The following is a 19,742-nucleotide window of genomic DNA, read 5'->3' on the forward strand; positions in this document are numbered from 1 at the left end:
AAAGATAATAAAGGGACAACCAGGAGGCATGTACTCTGAGAGCATAAGATGGGTCTATGCCTAAAGCTGCTCAGTCAGATTTTTTGACATATAAAGGATGATGCCTATATACTGCACATATACTGTACTGTACTGTACATTTATGTATGCCTGCAGGTAAGGCTGGGCACTGAAAGCCGACTGAAAATTTTCAGAAATATTATCAAAAAGATTGGACCGACTTGCTGAAATATAAGTCTTTTCAACTTTAAAAACTTTTGAATAGAAGGTGGCTGATAAATATTTAGAGCAATTGCACTTCTGCAAGGTAGAGGTTTACACTTACACTGTAAAAGTGTAAGTGATGACAAGTGATGTGTGAGAGTTGTAGGTTTTTGAGGTTTACCTTTTTAATTCTTTGGAAAAAAGATGGAAGTAGGGAATCCATTTGTCCAATAATCCTGTCTATTTTAAAACGGATTCACTGGGAAGGATGAGCAGCCAAGAAATGGTACAGAGACTCATCCCCTGACTGCAGTTACTGTAGGCTCTGATGTCTGTTTGCAGTAAGATTCATGTAAACAGTGCTGTGAGGTATGGCAGGATACCCCTGAGAAAAATACCTCAGTGATCATCTTGTTTAGCCCACTGCTGCTTTAGTTTCCCTGTCCTTGTTTAACCTTTCTAACACTTCAGCCTTTGTTTTATTGGAGAGCAGTTTTCTGAATTGCTCATTTAAATCACATTTAATAGGATAAAGTAGCTTTAAGAATTTATTCAAGCAAAACTCTCTTTCTTTAAGGTCGTGTTTTGCTCTTTGCTCTCTTACTATTTTCTTACTTTTTTCACTGTAGGTACAGAAACACCTTTAGTCATTGACCCCAATACAAAAATAAACTTTCTATAGTACATTTGTGCCAAAAATAAGATAAAGCTCAGACAAGCCTGTATCTGTGCTGAAGGGTTAATGTTAGGCAGTAATAAATGAGCAACTACCACAGGAAAGACTGGCAGAATTTCTTCTTTGTCACAGTGAAGAATTAGTCAGCTTTTCATTCAGTCGGCCTGGTAAACACACGTCTGTGGCAAACTTTTGATTTCCCCGGCCATATCACACACACATATCTGCACAATTTGCAAGTTTGCTCACTTACAAAGAAGGATTGGAAGAAAATGCTGCAGTCAGATGAAACCAGATTTGACCTCTTTGACATCAGCTCCGCCCGCCATGTTTGGAGGCAGAAAAAGGTTGAATGTGACTCAAAGAACATCATCCGCACAATCAAACACAGAGTTGGAAACATCATAGTTTGGCCTGTTTTTCTGCTAAAGATGATTTCACAATAAAATCTTGGATGAGAACCTCCTTCTCTCAGCCAGGATGTTGATGAGATGAAGCACATTAAGGTGGTGAAAGCTAAAGCTTCCAGTTTCTAAGCAACAGCCAAGAAACCTAAAGGATTTAGAGAGAGTGTGTGAAGAGGAGTAGGCCGAAATCCCTCCTGAGATGTGTGTAAACCTGGTAACCAAATACAAGAAACTTCTTCCTGCATGTAGCAGTAAGAAGTAGCTCAGGAGGTATCTCCTGATAAGACAGTTGGTGCTTCGATCCCTGACTCACCCCAGTGGGCATGCCAAATGTCCTTGGACAAAGTTGCTCTTGCATCCATCGGAGCATGAATGTGTGTGAACGTTAGTTAGTAAGCACTTAAAAGCATAGAAGAAAGTGCTTGTACGATTGGGTGAATGTAGCATTTTGTATAAAGCGCTCTGAGTGCTCTGGAAGAGTAGACACGTGCTATATAAGAATCAGACAATTTACCATTCTTGCTGGTTTACTCATCCACTAAGTACTAAGTCATGTTGTTCTTGAGAATCAAATACTTTTTTCACAATGACGTGAAAATCCGTTCAGAACTTTTATTTAATGTGTTTTCCTGTTTGACGTTCTGTCGCTCTCCATCAGAACAAAACTGTCATAAAAACGAGAAACCGTTCATTTCTTTCTAAGTGGGCAGACTTGCAAATTCAGCAGGAGATGAAAGAATGTGTCCAGTTGAATGTTTTTATTCACTAGGCATCTTAAGTTTGCAACAAGTATTCATTGGAAAATCAATTGCACTTAGGAGGAACATTAAGTGTGCAGTGTGTTATTGTGCGGACTAAAATCAGTATATGGTTGGAAAAGTAAGAAACACCACTTATTCTTTACAGAATTTATCTGACATGATAACAGTACACAATAGTTTACAGAAATGTTTTTTTGATTCTTGCCCTTTTTTGGCTTTATTTAATAATATTAATAATATTTAATAGTGACAGTTGAGACTGACAGGAAAGCAGAGAGAGAGGGGGGGGGGGGAAGACATGCAGCAAAGGCCAGAAAGGCCCAGAAATGGTTAAATGAAAATGGGCTGCCAGGGTTGGATTGTAAATGATTTGGGTCTCTGAATGAAACGGGAAACAGTAATGCTGCTAAAAAGCAAGTTGACTTCAGCCCACACACAGGTCCTTATGGCCTCACAGTAATCTTACCTTATGCATTTTAACACTGGACTATGCTTGATCTCCTCACATGGTGCTCAGTGAAACCAGGATCCTAAATGTGTGAGCATCTCTCTATGTGTCTTCAGGAGTAAACGTCATAAGTCTGGCTCTATAGAGGAAGAGGCTGATAGTCCAGGTGGGGAGTATTACCATTCACCTTCCTCACCAGCCAGCAGCTCCAGGAACTGGACTGATGACATGGAAGGAGGTAAGACTACCATATCGACTTTCCTATTTACAGTCATGCTGCTGAACAGATTAGGGCCAGGTTTACTAATACATTGCACCATCACAAACGGGTTTTTGGCATTTAAAAAAATATTGTTGGTAATTATGAAGAGAGCACAGTGACATAATTGAATGCAAGAGGCGGGATTTTTATGCGACTGACTATGTTGTATATCTATTTCTGTGAGGAGAATATTTAAATCAAGTATGTAAACTAATGTACTAACATTTGTGTTAGTACATTTGTGCAATTTACTGCTAATTCATCAAAACTAACAACTAAATCTATTAACTAAAACTAACCTATTTGGGTATTGTGCTCAGATGCTAATTTGCCCTGTTTATTAAATCTGGCCCTAAAGCTTGTGATGCACTTATTTGGATTATTATATTTAAGATTAGCATGTAGGAAAATCCTGTTATTCACCAAAACGATACTAGCTAGTCAGTAGTATAATTAAATAATAATGAATTCATATATTTTATCAGTATTTTTATCAAGAGGCAGGGTCATGAACAGATTCTGGACAGTTGTTATGCATAAGAATAGGATTTGCTTAGGCAGCCTGTATCAGCTGCTGGCTCAGCAGATACCTTCTATACATTGCAATGAAGGGCGCGCTGCATCACTGACTACAAGAAGGACAACACAGTCAGTGTTCAGCCCACTGCATCTCTTGCAGACGAGCTTAACAACTTCTATGCTCGTTTTGACGCAGACAACAGATCTGTTGTCTGCGTCAGAATCCTCTACCCTCAGGAGGACAGTGAGGCTGCAACTTTAACTCTGAAAAAAGAAGCTGTGAGATGGACCTTTAAAAAGGTCAATCCTTACAAAGCTCCGGGACCGGACGGCATCCCAGGCCGGCTACTCAGAGTGTGTGCAGACGAGCTGGCAGAGGTGTTCACCAACATCTTCAACCTCTCCCTGAGGCAGTCAGTGGTCCCCACGTCCCTCAAAGCATCCACCATCATTCCCGTTCCCAAAAAATCAGTGGTCTCCTGTCTGAATGACTACCGTCCTGTTGCACTGACATCCGTCATCATGAAGTGCCTGGAGCGGCTGGTCAAAAGTCACATCTGCTCCTCCCTCCCTGACACACTGGACCCTCTTCAGTTTGCCTATCAGACAAACAGAGCCACAGAGGATGCCATCGCCCTGGCAACGCACACCACCCTCACTCACCTGGAGAAAGGGAATACATATGCAAGGATGCTCTTCATCGACTACAGCTCGGCATTTAACACCATCATCCCCTCAAAACTTGCCACGAAGCTCGTCGACCTTGGGCTGGGAACACCGATCTGCAGATGGATTCTAAGCTTCCTCACAAACAGGCCCCAGGTGGTGAAAGTTGGTAAGCACACCTCCTCATCACTCATCCTAAACACAGGTACGCCACAGGGTTGTGTGCTTAGCCCCCTCCTATATTTCCTGTTCACACACGACTGTGTTGCTAAACACGACTCCAACATCATCATCAAGTTTGCGGATGACACAACCATCATCGGCCTCATCACAGACAATGATGAGACGGCCTATAGAGAGGAGGTGATGGCACTGTACAAGTGGTGTCTGGAAAATAACCTGACTCTCAACATCAGCAAAACTAGAGAGATGATAGTGGACTACCGGAAACAACCAGTCAGAGAACACCAGCCCAGCCACATCAACGGTGTCAAGGTCGAAAGGGTCAGAAGCTTCAAGTTCCTTGGAGTCAACATCACAGAGGACTTCTCCTGGACCCTTCACACAGACACTGCTATCAGGAAAGCTCGCCAGCGGCTTTATTTCCTGAGGAGGCTGAGGAAGTTTGGCATGAACGCCAACATCACCTCAAATTTTTACAGGTGTGCAATTGAGAGCTTGCTGACGAGCTGCATCACAGTTTGGTACGGAAGCTGCTCTGCCAGCAGCCGTAAATCACTACAGAGGGTTGTGAAGGCAGCAGAGCACATCACTGGCACGAGGCTTCCTGCCATTCAGGACATTTATCTCCAGCGATGCCTCCGTAAAGCACACAGCATCATCAAGGACCACAGCCACCCAGCACATCAGCTGTTCTCCTTGTTACCATCTGGCAGACGTTACAGGAGTCTGTCTGCTCGGACTACAAGACTTAAAAACAGTTTTTACCACCAAGCCATACGACACCTCAACCACAACACTCAAACACATACAACACAGTGCACAGGACGCACTCAGAAGCTACTTGCAGCTTCACAAGTACTCTGTTTAATCTGCACTGGTCACTCCACTTTATTGTTATTGCTATTTATATTTAAAAAGTACAATACTGTAATGTTCTGCTGCTCATTCCTGTACAATATCCCATCTGCCCTCCCGTCATATTTCTTTTCAAGATTTTCTTATTTAATCACTAGTGTACATATATTTATATTTATAGATACATATATATTCAGTCATCTTTTCTCTTTTGCCACGTCTCTCTAATATTTTGCTCCTTACTATTTTTCTATTTTTTTAATTACTTTATTTTATTTTATTTATTTTATTATATTTTATTATATTTTCTTCTACTGTATCATGCTGCTGAGTGACTGCTGCTCGTCAAACACATTTCATTGCAATGTTGACCCTGTGCTAACTTGCATATGACGAATAAAACTGAAAACTGAAACTGAAAACTGTGCATTTTAATCTGCTTTAGCTTTTGCATCCCACCACATTTATGCTATGTGACTCAGTCAGTCCATATTCTGTGACCGTTGTCTACTCTGGGGGGCTCTGGGAGGGGCTCTTACTGTTATTCTCATTTCCAGCTTCCCACGTATGCACATGGAAGGGCACCAATGCCTGCACTCTTTGCCTTATACTTTCCAAATACCAAAGAAGAACGGCAGACCACATCTGACATTTAAGAATGACAGGTTCCTCACGCCACTCTAACAAAGTTCTAATCACCGGCGCCTAACCTGGAAATTCTGATTCTAATTTGATGGAGCTGAGTATCACTTACATACAATGTCTTACTTTTTTGGTTAGGTGCCACAAAACGTTTTAAAATGCAACATCAGCACAAAGGGAAACAGTTGGAAAACCTTTCCATTATAAGCCATACAAATACCTGTGGTCTAGTACACAACTGGTTTCTGCTGAGTCAGGATCGTGTGCTTCATGATTATATATTATATTATTTTAAGACCAATTTCTAGAGAAACTAACATAAGTACAAATGACAGAAAATTTTGGGTGCTTTTGTGTGTGTGCGTGCGTGTCTGTGTGTGTGTCTGTGTGTTGTGGGATTCATTTAGGGCTGTCTCCCCCGGTGAAGAAGGCAGAACTGGACAGTCCTTCTCCCCAGGAAGACTCACCAAGAATGGGTTCCTTTACTCAGCACCACCGGCCTGTTATAGCTGTTCACAGTGGTCAGTAGCACACACACACACACACACACACACACGCACACACACACACACACACACACACACGTGTGTGTGTGTGTTAATGTTAATGTTATATGTTAATTTGTTATTTACTTAAAGGATGCACAGAACAACATGTCATTTTTTTTCTCAGGTCTGTCCCGGAGTCCACATCCCTCCTCATCTCTTCATTTCCCATCTTCCTCCTACTTCCCCCATGGAGCGATCCGTTATCCTCCTCATCTTGCCCAAGACCCTCTAAAGGATCTGGTTTCATTAGCCTGTGACCCTGCCAATCAAACCCCTAGCTCAGTGAGTACATCTAGTCAACACAAGCCAACACACTATTCCCTTTCTCCATTGCACCTCAAGCTAGTATTACATGTATGCTGCAAAAATAAGTACAAATGTTTTTGAAGACAGATATTTCTTGTGCAACCAATTCAATCACCATATTAGCAGTTCCTCCAGACCTGCAGCACTTTGTAACTATAGACAGGGTTGCACATAAGTGGTCCGCAGATGCACATGTGCTGTCAAAATAAAAGACGTGCGCCAGATAAGAAGTTGCAACGCGCGTTTGCGTACATAAGATTTTCTGGAGGAGGACAGACGTTTGTTTAGAACTCTTAAAGATGTCGAAGAAGCAAGCTCCTTTAAGCAATTACTTTGGTGTTCCTCCACCTCCAAAGAAATGTCAGAAGGAGTCCGAACCGCAAAAGAAGCGTGTATTCTCGGAAAAGTGGTTGCAGGAGGTGAGCTGGCATTTGTTTGAAGCCAGAAAATCTTATGTACACAAATGCGCATTGCAACTTCTCATCTGGTGTGCATCTTTTATTTTGACAGCGCATGCGCACCTGCGGACCACTTATGCGCACCCCTGTCTATAGATGGAGAGTGACAATATCTCCACATGTATAAACATAAAAGTAAAAAAAGACACAAAGAGAAGAACTTTGATGCAGCAAGTACTTTTTTTTACATAAAAAAACCCCCTGAATGTGGAGCGGTGAAGGTAGAAGCAAGTCAGGATATGTGTGCGTGAATTAGAGGGAGACAGGAGGAAAGGTGAACATGCAAGGTGTAGAAATATAGAAGGTTAGAAATGAGGACATCAGAAGGACAGCCAGAGAGGCTGAGATAGTTTGGACATGTGCAGGAGAGCGAGTGCGGATATATCAGACAGAGGATGATGATGAAGATGGAGCTGAGAGGCAGGAGGAAAAGAGGAAGACCTCAGAAGATTCATGGATGTAATAAAGGAGCACATGTAGAGGGCTTGTGTGACCAAGGAGGATGCTGGGATAGGGTGAGATGGACGCAGATGATCTGTTGTAGCGACCCGTAAAGGCAGCAACCAAAAGAAAGAGGAAATCGCATCTAATTTTTTATTCCACACTGGATATCCACAGTGCAATGTATAAATTAGACCACTTCCTGTGAGTTCCAGTCTCCACCCTAAGGAGAAACCCCTCAGGGGCACATGACATCACCTCTGTCCATAACACTAGCATATTTCATATTACTGTGGGTTTAATGCTTCTTTAATGAACAAAATTCATATTTCCAAAATATTCCAGCTGAATGGAAGTAACCAGGTCAAAGTGCCCAGTCACTACATCTCGTCACAAATGTTGGCACCCCCTGGACCTGCACCCTCTCTGGCGAGTCCCCCATCCTCCCTTTCTAGGCCGACCCTTCCTACAGAGTCAAAAGCTACTACCACGTCCTCTGATGCAGGAGCAAACTCCCCCACATCACCCAGTAAGTGGTCATAAATAATCTACTATATATACAGATAATATATACATATATATACAGTTTGTACAAAACATTTCAGTGAATACCGGTGAAAATGAGGCTTAGAGCATCAGTGACAAGTAGAGCAACTAATGATCTGTTCCATAAAATCAAATAACTTCCAGTATATCTTCAGTATCAAGCTGGTCAAATAAAAGTTATTAGTAAACGCTGCAAATTTGATTTTCCAAAGTATAAGCAAATATTAATATGCTGCCCAGAATAAAACAGTTCAGTGGAAGCTGCTGTGTACACTTCCATGTTCAATGCACGATATTAGAATTTTCTCATATTTTGTCAAGTTTGTGATTTCTGACAGAAATCTGATGCCATACTGTTATTCAGATCAACTACATACATTAAAAGTGGAAAATGTTTTTCAAAAACGACACTGTTAGGAGATGGTCATTATCATTCAAACACAATATGAAAAGAATTAACTCTGCCTTTTGAGATACTGCTTTCTGCACTCACTTGGTTGAGCAGGTGACCCATTTGCACTTTCTTGTAAAAAGAGGTATGAGAATAGACTGGCAGGTCCAGACGCAGGAGGTGGACTGATGTTAATACCTGATAAAGACAGTGTTGTTACAATGTCGTTGTTAGTTAGCAGTTAATTGAATATTTTGTTTACATTGCTGTTACCTTTCTGCTCATTTCTGTGTAAACATTTAAATGTGTGTCAGTTGTATTTCATATACAGTGGACACTTAAAGCCCAGATCTAAGCTGGGCGACATTTGTGGAGTTTGGGGTTTTATTCCAACTTCCAACCTGCAATACAGACAGAATAAATATAATATATTTATAGAATATAGAGTAAAGAGGAGATGGGCAATACTCTGCCCAGTTCACATCAATTTCTCAGATAATTCTGAAGGGAAAGACGAACAATAAGCAAACTTAATTCAGCCAAATATTCTACAGTGAGCAGAGTTGTTGTTGTTAACCCTCAGCATACTCTGCCCCGGGGACCCCTCCAGCTAATCGATCATCCTTCGTGGGAGTCACCCCTCGAGACCCAGGTGGACTCTACCAAGCGCAGGTCAGTATGGTTTACTTCATTGTAAAAGTCGTTTCAGGAAGGATTAGATGACCCCAAACACCAGAAATTTAGAGATTTCACTGTTCAATATCTGGAAAATTCTGGTATTTTTAGTTCTGTGTCGTGTATTCCCAAATGGAAGTTTCAAAGGTTGAGTTGTAGCTGCTGCTGGCAAACGTCTCCCTAATACTGCACATAAATATTTTCAGTACCAGTGTTTAGTTCAACATGATCAAGAAAGTCCTGGATTATACTTGTGTGTGAGAGGAACTCTGACTTTGTACATTTCTAAGCTGAGTCGTTGTATTTGTGTTTTAATTGTGTGTCTGTCTCCTTTCCAGTCTTGGTATTTGGGCAACTGAGGGAACTTTGGAGGAAACGTGATTGTCATGACAGTAAACTTCTGGGGGGGAAAAATCATGTTGTGAAGACATTTCCAGAGGAAAAATGTATTAACCTCTGGTCATACATATATATAAATATACGTTGCAATATATTTATATATGTGTAAAGAGACGTCCTGGATGGAAGAAGGATGCTGGGCTCTCTCAGCCGTTTTATATCCCCAGAATGAACTATGCTTTATGACATTACATGTTTGTCACAAATGGCATATTTTCAAAGAAAAGTAACGACTTAATGCAGAGGTTTCATTGGTCCAAATGAACTACAGACCAGAACCAGGCATCAACACATCAGATTCTCAGAAGCCTGAAACTTAACTGTGTCCCCAGGATGAGTCCTGTTTCCCTGGGATGGATGTCAGCCTTGACCCCTGTACCCTGGATCTCGACACTAAGTCAACTACAAGGCCTATATAGACCTCATCCCTCCCTCAACACTTAAAATGCCCCACTCTCCGCTGCAGGTGCTGCTTATAATATATGCAAATAAGCCTCCTTTAATTTCTGAACCGACCAGAAGAGGTTGTTAATATTTAATGTTTATTTGCACTTTTTAAGTATGTCATTGATACGTCTGAAGAAAATTACAAGCTGAATAGCGCAGTTTCTTTCACTCTTCCCAACAAAACACAGAGGCTTCATCTTTTTTATTGACAATCATCCACCTGAAATTATTTAGTTGCTTTGCAAGGCTCATGTTTGTAAGACTGTTTGATTGTGCTCTTTGGTAGAAAACAACGAGTAATAGTGGAATATAAGAGCTATATTCATGCCTCCTCCTCCACAGCACACAATGCTACAGCTGAAAGCAAGTGTGGAGCAAGGCCCAGTTTTACTATGCCATGTTAGAGTGCATGAGTGGGCCATGACCTCAGTTCCAAACGTACAGTGTTTGACATTGACGTGACTTCCTCAGTAGAATTATCAAAAGGCAAACACATACCTGGATGATGTGGCAGCACAGCCAGCAGTACATTGGCTGCTGAATGTGGCTGAACTGTAGCCTGGTTGTGTAATGTAGTGTGCGTGTGTGTCTGTAGATGATTGTGTATGAGAATGTGATGGTTCCTGCATTTCCACACTCATTCCTGCTTTGAAGAGATGTCCTGTAGTTTCTGTTTGTCTCAAAATGACAGGATCTGTGTTTGTGTGTGGGTGGGTTAGAAAGAGATAAAGCAGGTGCTGCACTATGATTACAGTAAAATACGTTTCTTTCAAAAGTTATGATGTGGTATGTTGCCAAGCTGGAGGTTTAGCAGACTGTTTTTTGTTTTTGATGAAGGTGTTGATGCTGATGAGCATGTTATGCATATATGACTTGAACTGTGGACAAAATCTGGGTGTGTCGTCTAGCTGTAGAATAAGTGGTGGTCCCTGACAAGTTCTGCTCTGTGTAGTTCAACCCCAACCCAATCTGAACAACGTGTGATGGAACAGCAGCAGTAGGGTTTGATTTGGGACTGGGCTGGGCGACACAGGTGAACAGAAGAACGGTGCTAGAGTTGTTTTCCAGTTTGAAGTGCCAACATCAACAAATTAAGCATTTTAAGGTAGGTCGAGCCCTTGGTTTTCTGTGTAAATGTTGATATAGAGTTTGCATTATTGCTTCCGAGGCAAAGCAGTGTTCTGTTATCGCTGACGTTTCACAGCTTCAGTTATCAAATACATTTCTATAGTGGTCTACTGAAAGGCTTACAAGCTACATTTTAACATTGACTGAAATCTTCAGAAACATTTAAAAAGGTGAAAAAACATAACGATGAAAGAAGGAATAAAATGAGGATCAGATTCTTGAATGCACCTTAAACATCATCAGTTCTGGCAAATAAAATTCATTGTAAACTCTAAAAGAAACTGTAGTAGACATGTGCACCATGGCCCTTTGGTAAATCTTACACAATGTCATTTGTGTAAGATAATGTTACATGTTGACAATGTCAAGATTTTTAAGAAGTAATACATTATAGTCTGTGCCATAATTTATTTCTAAGAACTGGTGAGTCTAAAGCAGTTTCCTAAACACTTGTTATTTTTCCGTGGATGTAACGATGTAAAAATGTGTTTTTGATAGTGCAATCTGATTGGATACCACACGAGAAGAGTTTCCGAGTAACCTGTATTATTCACAGGAAATTTTCTGCTGGATTGTTTCTGCAGTCCGTCAGTTTTTTCCACTTGCTTTCTGTGCACAGAGAGTAAGAGAAAACTCCAGACATTGTTCCTTGGTGTAGTTGTTGTAGGCTGTTTTCATGACCCACATTTGTCTCCATCTCCTTGGAAACAAATATTCTTATTGGAAGAAAGTTTTTTTTTAAAGTGTCCCCACTGCTGTGGTCTGACCAATGACAGTTTTCTTCAAGTCCTATGCTTCAGCACCTTCAATGCGAAATAATAAAATGGATATTGGTTCAGAGAGCCATATATTTTCAGCTTTAACTAGGAAACCCAATGCTCCCTAGGATGTAGGTCTGAACACTTTCTGTTCTCAGAAAAGAAAACAGAATCTTGCAGAGCTTTGTTTCCACGTTCTATGGAAAACTTACCCGAGGACATTTTATCATTCAGCAGGACAATGATTCAATTCTATAATATTCACATAGCACCAGTTTACGACAACAGTTTTGTCTTTATATGGTAAGGTAAACATTAGGATATAATACAGTGAAAAAAAGGGGAGGAGAAGTGCATGTGCCCCAGCACCATTTAGCCATTTGAATTTGTCATGTGGCTCAACAGCACTAAAACTGGCTCAGTAGATAAAATAAATGTTTGCAGTGTGTTCTAATAATAGTCCGTAAAGGAAGCATATATAATGTAGGTACTGGTCCCAGTACAGAATCTAATGGAACTTCATGACTGACTTTTTTGCGTGAGGAAGCTTTGTTTACGTGATTAATTCTGAACCCCTAAGCTTGTGGCGCTGTGTATTTAAAAGGGTTTATGCTCAGACCTGCTCAAGTTAAAGCAGAGGCTTTAAAGAGAATGTGCTGAAGTTCAACAGCTGAAGAAGATAGAAAATTGCTTCACTGGGCTTCCAGTGAACTGTTAGCAAAGCAGGTGGTATAGTCACTGGAAATATTGGACCCAGGATTTCCAGTGATATTTACAGTTTTGATCATGCAAGATATTACTTTGCACTGGAAGCAAACATCTGTGGGATCATGCAAACGCCTTGCACCAAAATGCACCAAGCAGCAGAAAAAGACAGCAGTTCACAGATATGGACAGGCTTCACGCGTGTGTTTGTACAGCAATTCGGACAAAAAACAGAAATTCCATTTTAACATTTTCCTTCTGTTTCTCCTGCCTCCTGTTGTCTTTACATTTATAAATGCTTGTGTGAGTTACTATGGGAATGGGCATGAATGATCAATTTCTAAGGAATCTTACTTGGACGTGTCCCCATATAATTTGAATCTTATATCTTGAAATTTGATTTGATCTTGTCTGTTTTCTGTCAGGCCACACCTAAAATGTACTTTACCTTGCATTAGAACAGAGATGTCGGTGCATTTCCTTTTTCTTTCCCACGGTTTGGGGGCTATAGCTAAGTTAATTTAGTGCCTACAAGGGATCAATGACATGGACAGAAAGTGTTGATATGAACTGGATTTTAGTTTAAGGTTCAGTTAAAGTTGTCTTAAAGCTGATGTATATTGCATGGTGCTGTCCTGGTCGCTGTGCTGACCTAACCAATGCATGGCTCAACTTGATAATACCTCTCCATCTCTGTCTTGCTCTTCCTCATCCTTCTTTTCCTCCCTCTGTTCTGCAGACTACATCAGAGGGAAGTGGATGGAAGGCTATATGTTTCTTTGAATTTAATAATAGCTCTGTTGTTAAACTTTTGCACGATATTTCGTAAAACACATTATGTGCCTTGCCTTTAGTTAAAGAACAGTAATATTTTATGGAAACATGATCATATGTTTCACGGTACAAAAAAGCTGCATGTGTGATTACTCGACATTAACCAGTGTAGCAAGTGCACATTTTTTGGTTGTGGTGGTGCGCCACCTGAGATAGTAACTTACGGCTAAGCTCTATGAAAGCTTCCACTAGCTGTTTATCATCTACTCTGTTATCCTAAAGATAGAGCAATTTTTACAGTGTGAAAGGAAGTGTGTGAAACTTTGCGGAAATATGCTCTTTTTACTGTCGTATGAAGAAAACAACTTTGTTCCCTAAATAATATACATTTGGTTGCAATTAAGGTAGCTCAGCTGTTATATCATGACCTACTGAAAGTGTGAACTTGGTCTGTATGGCCCCAGTGACGCAGGCCTGGAGATCAGTTGACTACCATCTGGCAACTACACATGAGAAAAACGTGTCCTCGGCTACTCCGAGTGGTAGTGAAAAGTGCCACACAAACCGGAAATGGACAACCTGTGCCGTCCAACTAAAAGTTTTGCCTTTTACAGCTGGTTGGCTGAAGCAGTGAGGCTTGACTTTTACTTTGAAGGCTAATGTCCTGTCTTTTCACTTTGCATAGCAAGTTTTGCTCTTGCGGGTGTAGTGTTTAGAGACAACTTGGCATCTTCCATGCAAACTACTGTGGCAGTCTGCTAGCATCTAAAGCAATCACAAGGAAGTTTTTGATGCAGCACCATCTGTGTGAGCAATTTCACCCAGCAACATCTGGTTGGGAAATATTCATTTTTCACTGGAAGGTTCCCAGAAGTTGACAGGTCTCTAGGCTGGTGTGACTGAGGCCTAAGTGTGAGAACTGTAGACTGTGATCCAGCCTCCAAGTATATACACCTGCTGTCATATATATCATTTAGGTCCCATGCTTGATTTATTGCAACAAAAACACGTGAACACATGGAAAAGACTGCAGTTCCCAGTATTTTCCCAGTTCCTTTAGACTCTGTGGATTTTTCTGGTGTTATCTGAGATACTCAGGTGTTGCCTGCACTCATATAGCTGATTGGATTCAGTGGCTGTGCTGTTTAAGGCTGGCGTGTAGGCTGAGGTGTCTGTGGGCTAATGTAAGTGAACATTATTGGTGTTGCTATGTGTAAAGTCACATGCACACATTGTTTGATATTTGCTTAGATATGTGTTATATGAAAATGTGGACACCGTTGTGTTGTAGTAAAATGTTTTTTCTGGGCGTGGTTAAATATGGATGGAAGCTTTGATTTGAAAATACACTTTGCAGAGGCTAAAACATGGGTTGAGAAAGTCAAGTCTGGTGGTAAGTCCTGCCTAAATGTTCGCAATACAAACAAAAGCCATTTTCAGAGGCACTGCTCAGCTCTATCTACTTAACGTTTTATTGTCCCATGTTAGATGCATATAGACACATTTAAAGGTTCTTATTGCAGGGAAAAATCTTGTTGGGCTTTAGCTAGTATGGCCACGTATGGTTGCCATGTAATGGAAGCATGTTAAACATGTACAGGTTTAGATTTCAGGGCTTTGCAGCTTTATGACTGGTGATGAGAACACCGTCCAATTGCCTATATGACGATCCTGTTACTCAGCATGTGATAAAAGGCCATAAATAACTTTGAGTTAACATTATTTTTACTCATCTTCGCTTTAGGTTATTTTTAGGTTTTCCTTGGGTTATTATTACTTTGCTTTAGAATTATAGTTTTAAACACATCAGTGTGTATAAAAATATATACAAAATGCACTTATTAGTTATCAAGATGTATAGAATGTTTAAATCATTTGTGGCTGTCTTATACAGTAAGTGGAAACCATGAAATGGGGAAAATTGTGTCTCTTAGAGAAAAATGTGGACAACAAAGCTGTTTGGTTTGGACGTCAACTGAAGTGAAATGACACAATGCACAACCGCTAAGACTTCACAATCTCCTAAATGTGTCATTGTGATAAAGAAATGTTGACAGTGATGTCACATGTAGCAATGTTTTTGTAATACATAAATTATGTCCTGAAATATTGAAACTTTTTTATAGGATCGAGCTGTTTGAAATTACTCATTGGGCTTGACTAATGAAATGCTTCTTCTTACTGTAGCACCACACTTATAAGAATATGGCCTTATTTTTGCAAGCGTCAATGAAGGTTGAGTCAACAGTTAAAAATATTTAGGTCAAGTACTTGTGTGCAGAAATGGTATACATAGAAAAACAAGGAATCATTTATCCAAATATTTTGGTGAAAATTAAACGAAATAGGGCTTAAAAAAGCATTCAGTCTTGGACTATACTGGTCCATCGCTGCTTCAAAAATAAAGGTCTTCACCACTGACACGTCATCCATAATAGGGCAAACACTGACAGAGAGAGAATGGCAGCACCGTGACGCTCTAGCAAGTTAGAAAAGAGCAATATCTGGTCATTTTATTGCACATCAGTTGCACAAACACTTTTACCCGCTGAGGATGGTGATGGTATGGGAGCTTATAGGGCGTGCCCTCAGGTATTAGTTTCTTCACACACAGACCTAAGACTTGTAGCAATACAGCAAGAACCCACCAATCCTGGTCAGGTGTACAACTTTAGCAAATCAGAGGATCCTCAGAGACCTCCTGATGGGAGTTCCATCAGAAATTATGAGCCAAAGTGGAAAGTGTAATGGTTGCTGCAAGATCATAGATCGAAGCTGAGTGGTAGAAGCTTTAATTCAGGGCTTTATATGGACTTTGATAGTGGCTGTGATTATAAACCTTAAATAACATGTATTTTGGCTTGAATGATATCTAGTAACCTGACTATGGTGATATATCCAAAACTGTATGAAGACAGACTGTGTTGCTTGTACGGTTACCAAATCTTTATGTACTTTACTTAATGTTAAAACGATGAAGCAGAGTATTAACCTATGATGGGTCTGATTGCGGTTAAGTTGTGATGAGGCCCACTATTTGCAAACATGTTTTTTCCTCACGCGTATAGGAAATATAGAACTTGCTTTTAGATTTAGTTGCTTTAAAAGTTTCAAATACATTTTTAACAAACATTACAGCCAAAAATGCCCATGCAAAATGTGCAAGTGGTTTACAAAAAACTGTACAAGCTTTGGAGTTGTTCCTTCTCCTCCAGCTGACGACCACGATAGAAACTCACGCAAACCTTCACCTGCGGAAAGAATGTACGCACAGTTTACTGGCACGTGACTTAAAATCCACATTTTGGATGCAATGCTGTCAGGAAACAGTGTGAACTGTTGATGTGCGTCTTCATTTCTGTTTCCCACCAAATGAAAACCTGACAACAGGATGCCTAAGTAACACACTCACTCTGCTGAGTGGAAGACACATGCCCAGTACTGTTAAGGTGATAGCGTTTCAAGCTTGTGCAGCATGTTTACACAATGTTTTAAATAGAGGTCTATCATAATCAAATCATCATATCATAAAATACTGAAATCAAGATCAAATTTATCAAGAATTACAGCTATTAATTAATCATAATTGGCATGTGATGTGTCTTGATATTATGATCTTTCTTTTTTTTTTGCTATAAAATTCAACTTTAAAGAAAGCGACACACCAGTTCAGGCTCTCATGCAGACACTGTCCTCTTACCGAAAGTGTACAGACATGCAAACTCATCAAGTTCCTCGCTCTATTCAAATAAACCAGCAGGGCAGCAGCAACTGAAAAGTTCTACCAAAAACAATGTCAATAAGCAGTGCCTATCACTTTACTGTTGGAGGTATTTTGTAAGCTGTAGGTGTTGTTTTCAGACCCTACATGGTTTGGTGACAAACAGCGTTGCCCTCACCGGTGCAGGTCCTGAAGTAACAAGCCATACAACAAACCAAAGAGTTGAAGGAAATCTAGAGATAACACTGAGTGTGCATTTTGGGGGACACTAAAGTTCAGAGGTTTTGCAGTTTATGGTACTTCATGTTATGCTGTACTACGTTCGGGGCCTACAGCTGTGTTCTATTTTCAGCTTTTATAGGTCACGCGTGAAAAACATTATAAATGCAGCACAAATGTGATGCCACATTACAAACGGAGCATCTGTATCAGTTGATTTATCCACTGTGCTGTCAGTGCATGGAGGTCTGTATTATCATTATTATGCAGTTATAATAATGTGTCAGTTGTAGTAATCAGCTCTGTGATTTGCTTTCACCCACTGTCTACTATTTCCCCCTGCAAGCTAGTTCGCTTCACCGTCTTTTGTAAGACCCCACCCCCGCGAACACGCACACAAACACACAGTGCAGTAAATACATGCATATTTATTTTGTGCCACAGATACAGACTGGCGTTAACTGAGCGTGGGGTTGACTTGGTTCCCTCTAGATTTTTTTGAAACTCTGTGGTTTAAAGACAAACAAGTGCTGTTTAGGCGGCCACTGTTATTATAGTTCAAATTCTGATAATCAATGTATGTGTCCATATATTTCATGTTACACTGCATCACACCATAGTCCAAACTGCTCGATGATTGTGATTAGCAGGTCATGTTCAGTATTGTGAACAGCTGTTTCTGAGCAAACAGTCGTACTGCAGGTGGTACTTCCTGTTTTTTAGTTTCACGGCTGCAGATGATCAGATGTTGAACTGTTTGCTGTATGAGGAACAAAGGGACTGCAGAGGGCTCTTTTCTATGAACTATCAATGATATTCAATGCTCTACCCTACTGCTGCTGTTTCCTGGAACAACTCCATTGATTTGGTGACTCCAATATGTGTTTCTTTTTTTTGCTGTTACTTGAAATGCATGTTTGCTTTTTAATTTTTTTAATGGCCTTTGAAAACCTTTCCTGTAATTCAGACTTACAACAGGAAACCACACTTGATTACTAAAAATGGGATTGTAGAGCTGCAGGTTTTCCCCTGACAGTGATGCCATATTGATTTGTTTGTGTAACTGAAAGTACATTGCTACTGCACAGTTTACTCCATGTGCTCAAGATAGTATGTAATGAATGAAAGTTTTTTTTCTCAGAGAATATTTGAATGCATATTTGAACATTTTTTTCCATCATAACTTTTCCAGATATTATATTAAAAAACTGCTTGCTTGCTTCCAGACATATATCCCTTACATCAGAGAAGGCATAGGCATTAAAACATGTCATCAGTTATTGCATGACTGCAATTCACATAGACTGTCGTCCTTTTCACATTAACTCTATAGTTGGAATTGAGTTAGCCATGTGATAACAACAACAAAATCTTTTTATCACTTAAAATGGGCATGCATGATGCACACTGAGGTACGCTGGTACCTAAAAATAACAACGCTGCAGTGAAGCAGAGAGCGGTCCCCTGTTACAGCGATATGGGAACGCCTCTGTGTTCATTATTGTGTACTTTGGTCACAGTTTTAACATCTGGATAGAGCTGAGTCCATTCCATTCCATATTGGAAAGCTGAAGTTCTGACATTAATCCTGACCTCGAGATTTACTGTGGAAAGGGCTGCTGCTTCAAGCAGAAAGTAGTTTCTTGGCAGCTTTACCGAGCCTTTTAAGTACTTTTTACTATGTGGATTTTTTGTTTTTTTGTTTGTTTTTCAGCTGAAATTATTGTCAGTCATATATTTTTGCATGGCATAAACTAAAGTCTCGCACTTACCGGTCTGATCCCCTTTGAATGTATAATGTTTGCGTGAAAGCCGTCTGAACCAGTGTTTATGACCTTATGTTATTCATCTGTTGTGGGGGATATTCAACCTTTAGAACCACATTTAGACATTGCTATTGACAGATTCTAATGAAGTCATTTCTGGAAATGAGTATGTTTCCCTATGCAAAAATATACCATTAATAAACATGCTATTCTAAAACTCAGCCAGCAGGCTCTGTGTTTGTTCATTCATTCATATCTGCTGTTATTATAATGAGAATGATTTATTAGTGGACCTCCAACAGACCTCCAAATGTGAAGATCTCTTTTGAAGAGAAATTTGAAATGATCATCCCATTTCCAAAAAAGTGGTGACACTGTGTAAAGTGTAAATAAAACCATGCTATAAATTGCAGTTCTCGTAAACACACTCTGCATTTACAATAGACTCTCAGATTTAGCCATTCTTATATTTTGCTTGTTCTTATGTTATTGTATTTTTGCACACCTCTGTTGCTTGTGAAGCTTGCACACAAGAATTTCACTCACATGTACTGTACCAGGGTACCTCCACATGTGATGTGACAATAAAAGTGATTTGAGTTGATTTAGAGCATAAAACACACATCAAAGGAAGTAAAAAGGTTATTTTGGATGTCTGAGAACTGAGGAGAACCATTGGTGGTAAATGGACTGGTTCTTTTCTACTCTACAGGGAGTGCAGAATTATTAGGAAAATGAGTATTTTGTCCACATCACCTCTTCATGCATGTTGTCTTACTCCAAGCTGTATAGGCTCGAAAGCCTACTACCAATTAAGCATATTAGGTGATGTGCATC

General features: G+C 40.1%; 1 protein-coding gene across 2 annotated transcripts in view; it reads left to right on the forward strand.

The window, feature by feature from the left end:
- Window positions 1-19,126, forward strand: part of nfic (nuclear factor I/C) — a 37,302-nt gene extending 18,176 nt beyond the window's left edge. For both annotated transcript variants that reach the window (XM_085251215.1, XM_085251216.1), the window contains exons 8-13: window positions 2,613-2,734; window positions 6,031-6,144; window positions 6,296-6,453; window positions 7,722-7,905; window positions 8,897-8,985; window positions 9,327-19,126. In XM_085251215.1, the coding sequence (XP_085107341.1) occupies window positions 2,613-2,734; window positions 6,031-6,144; window positions 6,296-6,453; window positions 7,722-7,905; window positions 8,897-8,985; window positions 9,327-9,347 (688 nt within the window). In that variant the 3' untranslated portion in view covers window positions 9,348-19,126. The remainder of the gene's footprint in view (window positions 1-2,612; window positions 2,735-6,030; window positions 6,145-6,295; window positions 6,454-7,721; window positions 7,906-8,896; window positions 8,986-9,326) is intronic.
- Window positions 19,127-19,742: the final 616 nt, after the last annotated feature.

The sequence above is a fragment of the Mchenga conophoros genome, linkage group LG17, assembly GCF_057382185.1.
Source record: "Mchenga conophoros isolate Kocher_MC1m ecotype Shallow Benthic linkage group LG17, M_conophoros_male_GT1.1, whole genome shotgun sequence".
Taxonomy (NCBI): domain Eukaryota; kingdom Metazoa; phylum Chordata; class Actinopteri; order Cichliformes; family Cichlidae; genus Mchenga; species Mchenga conophoros.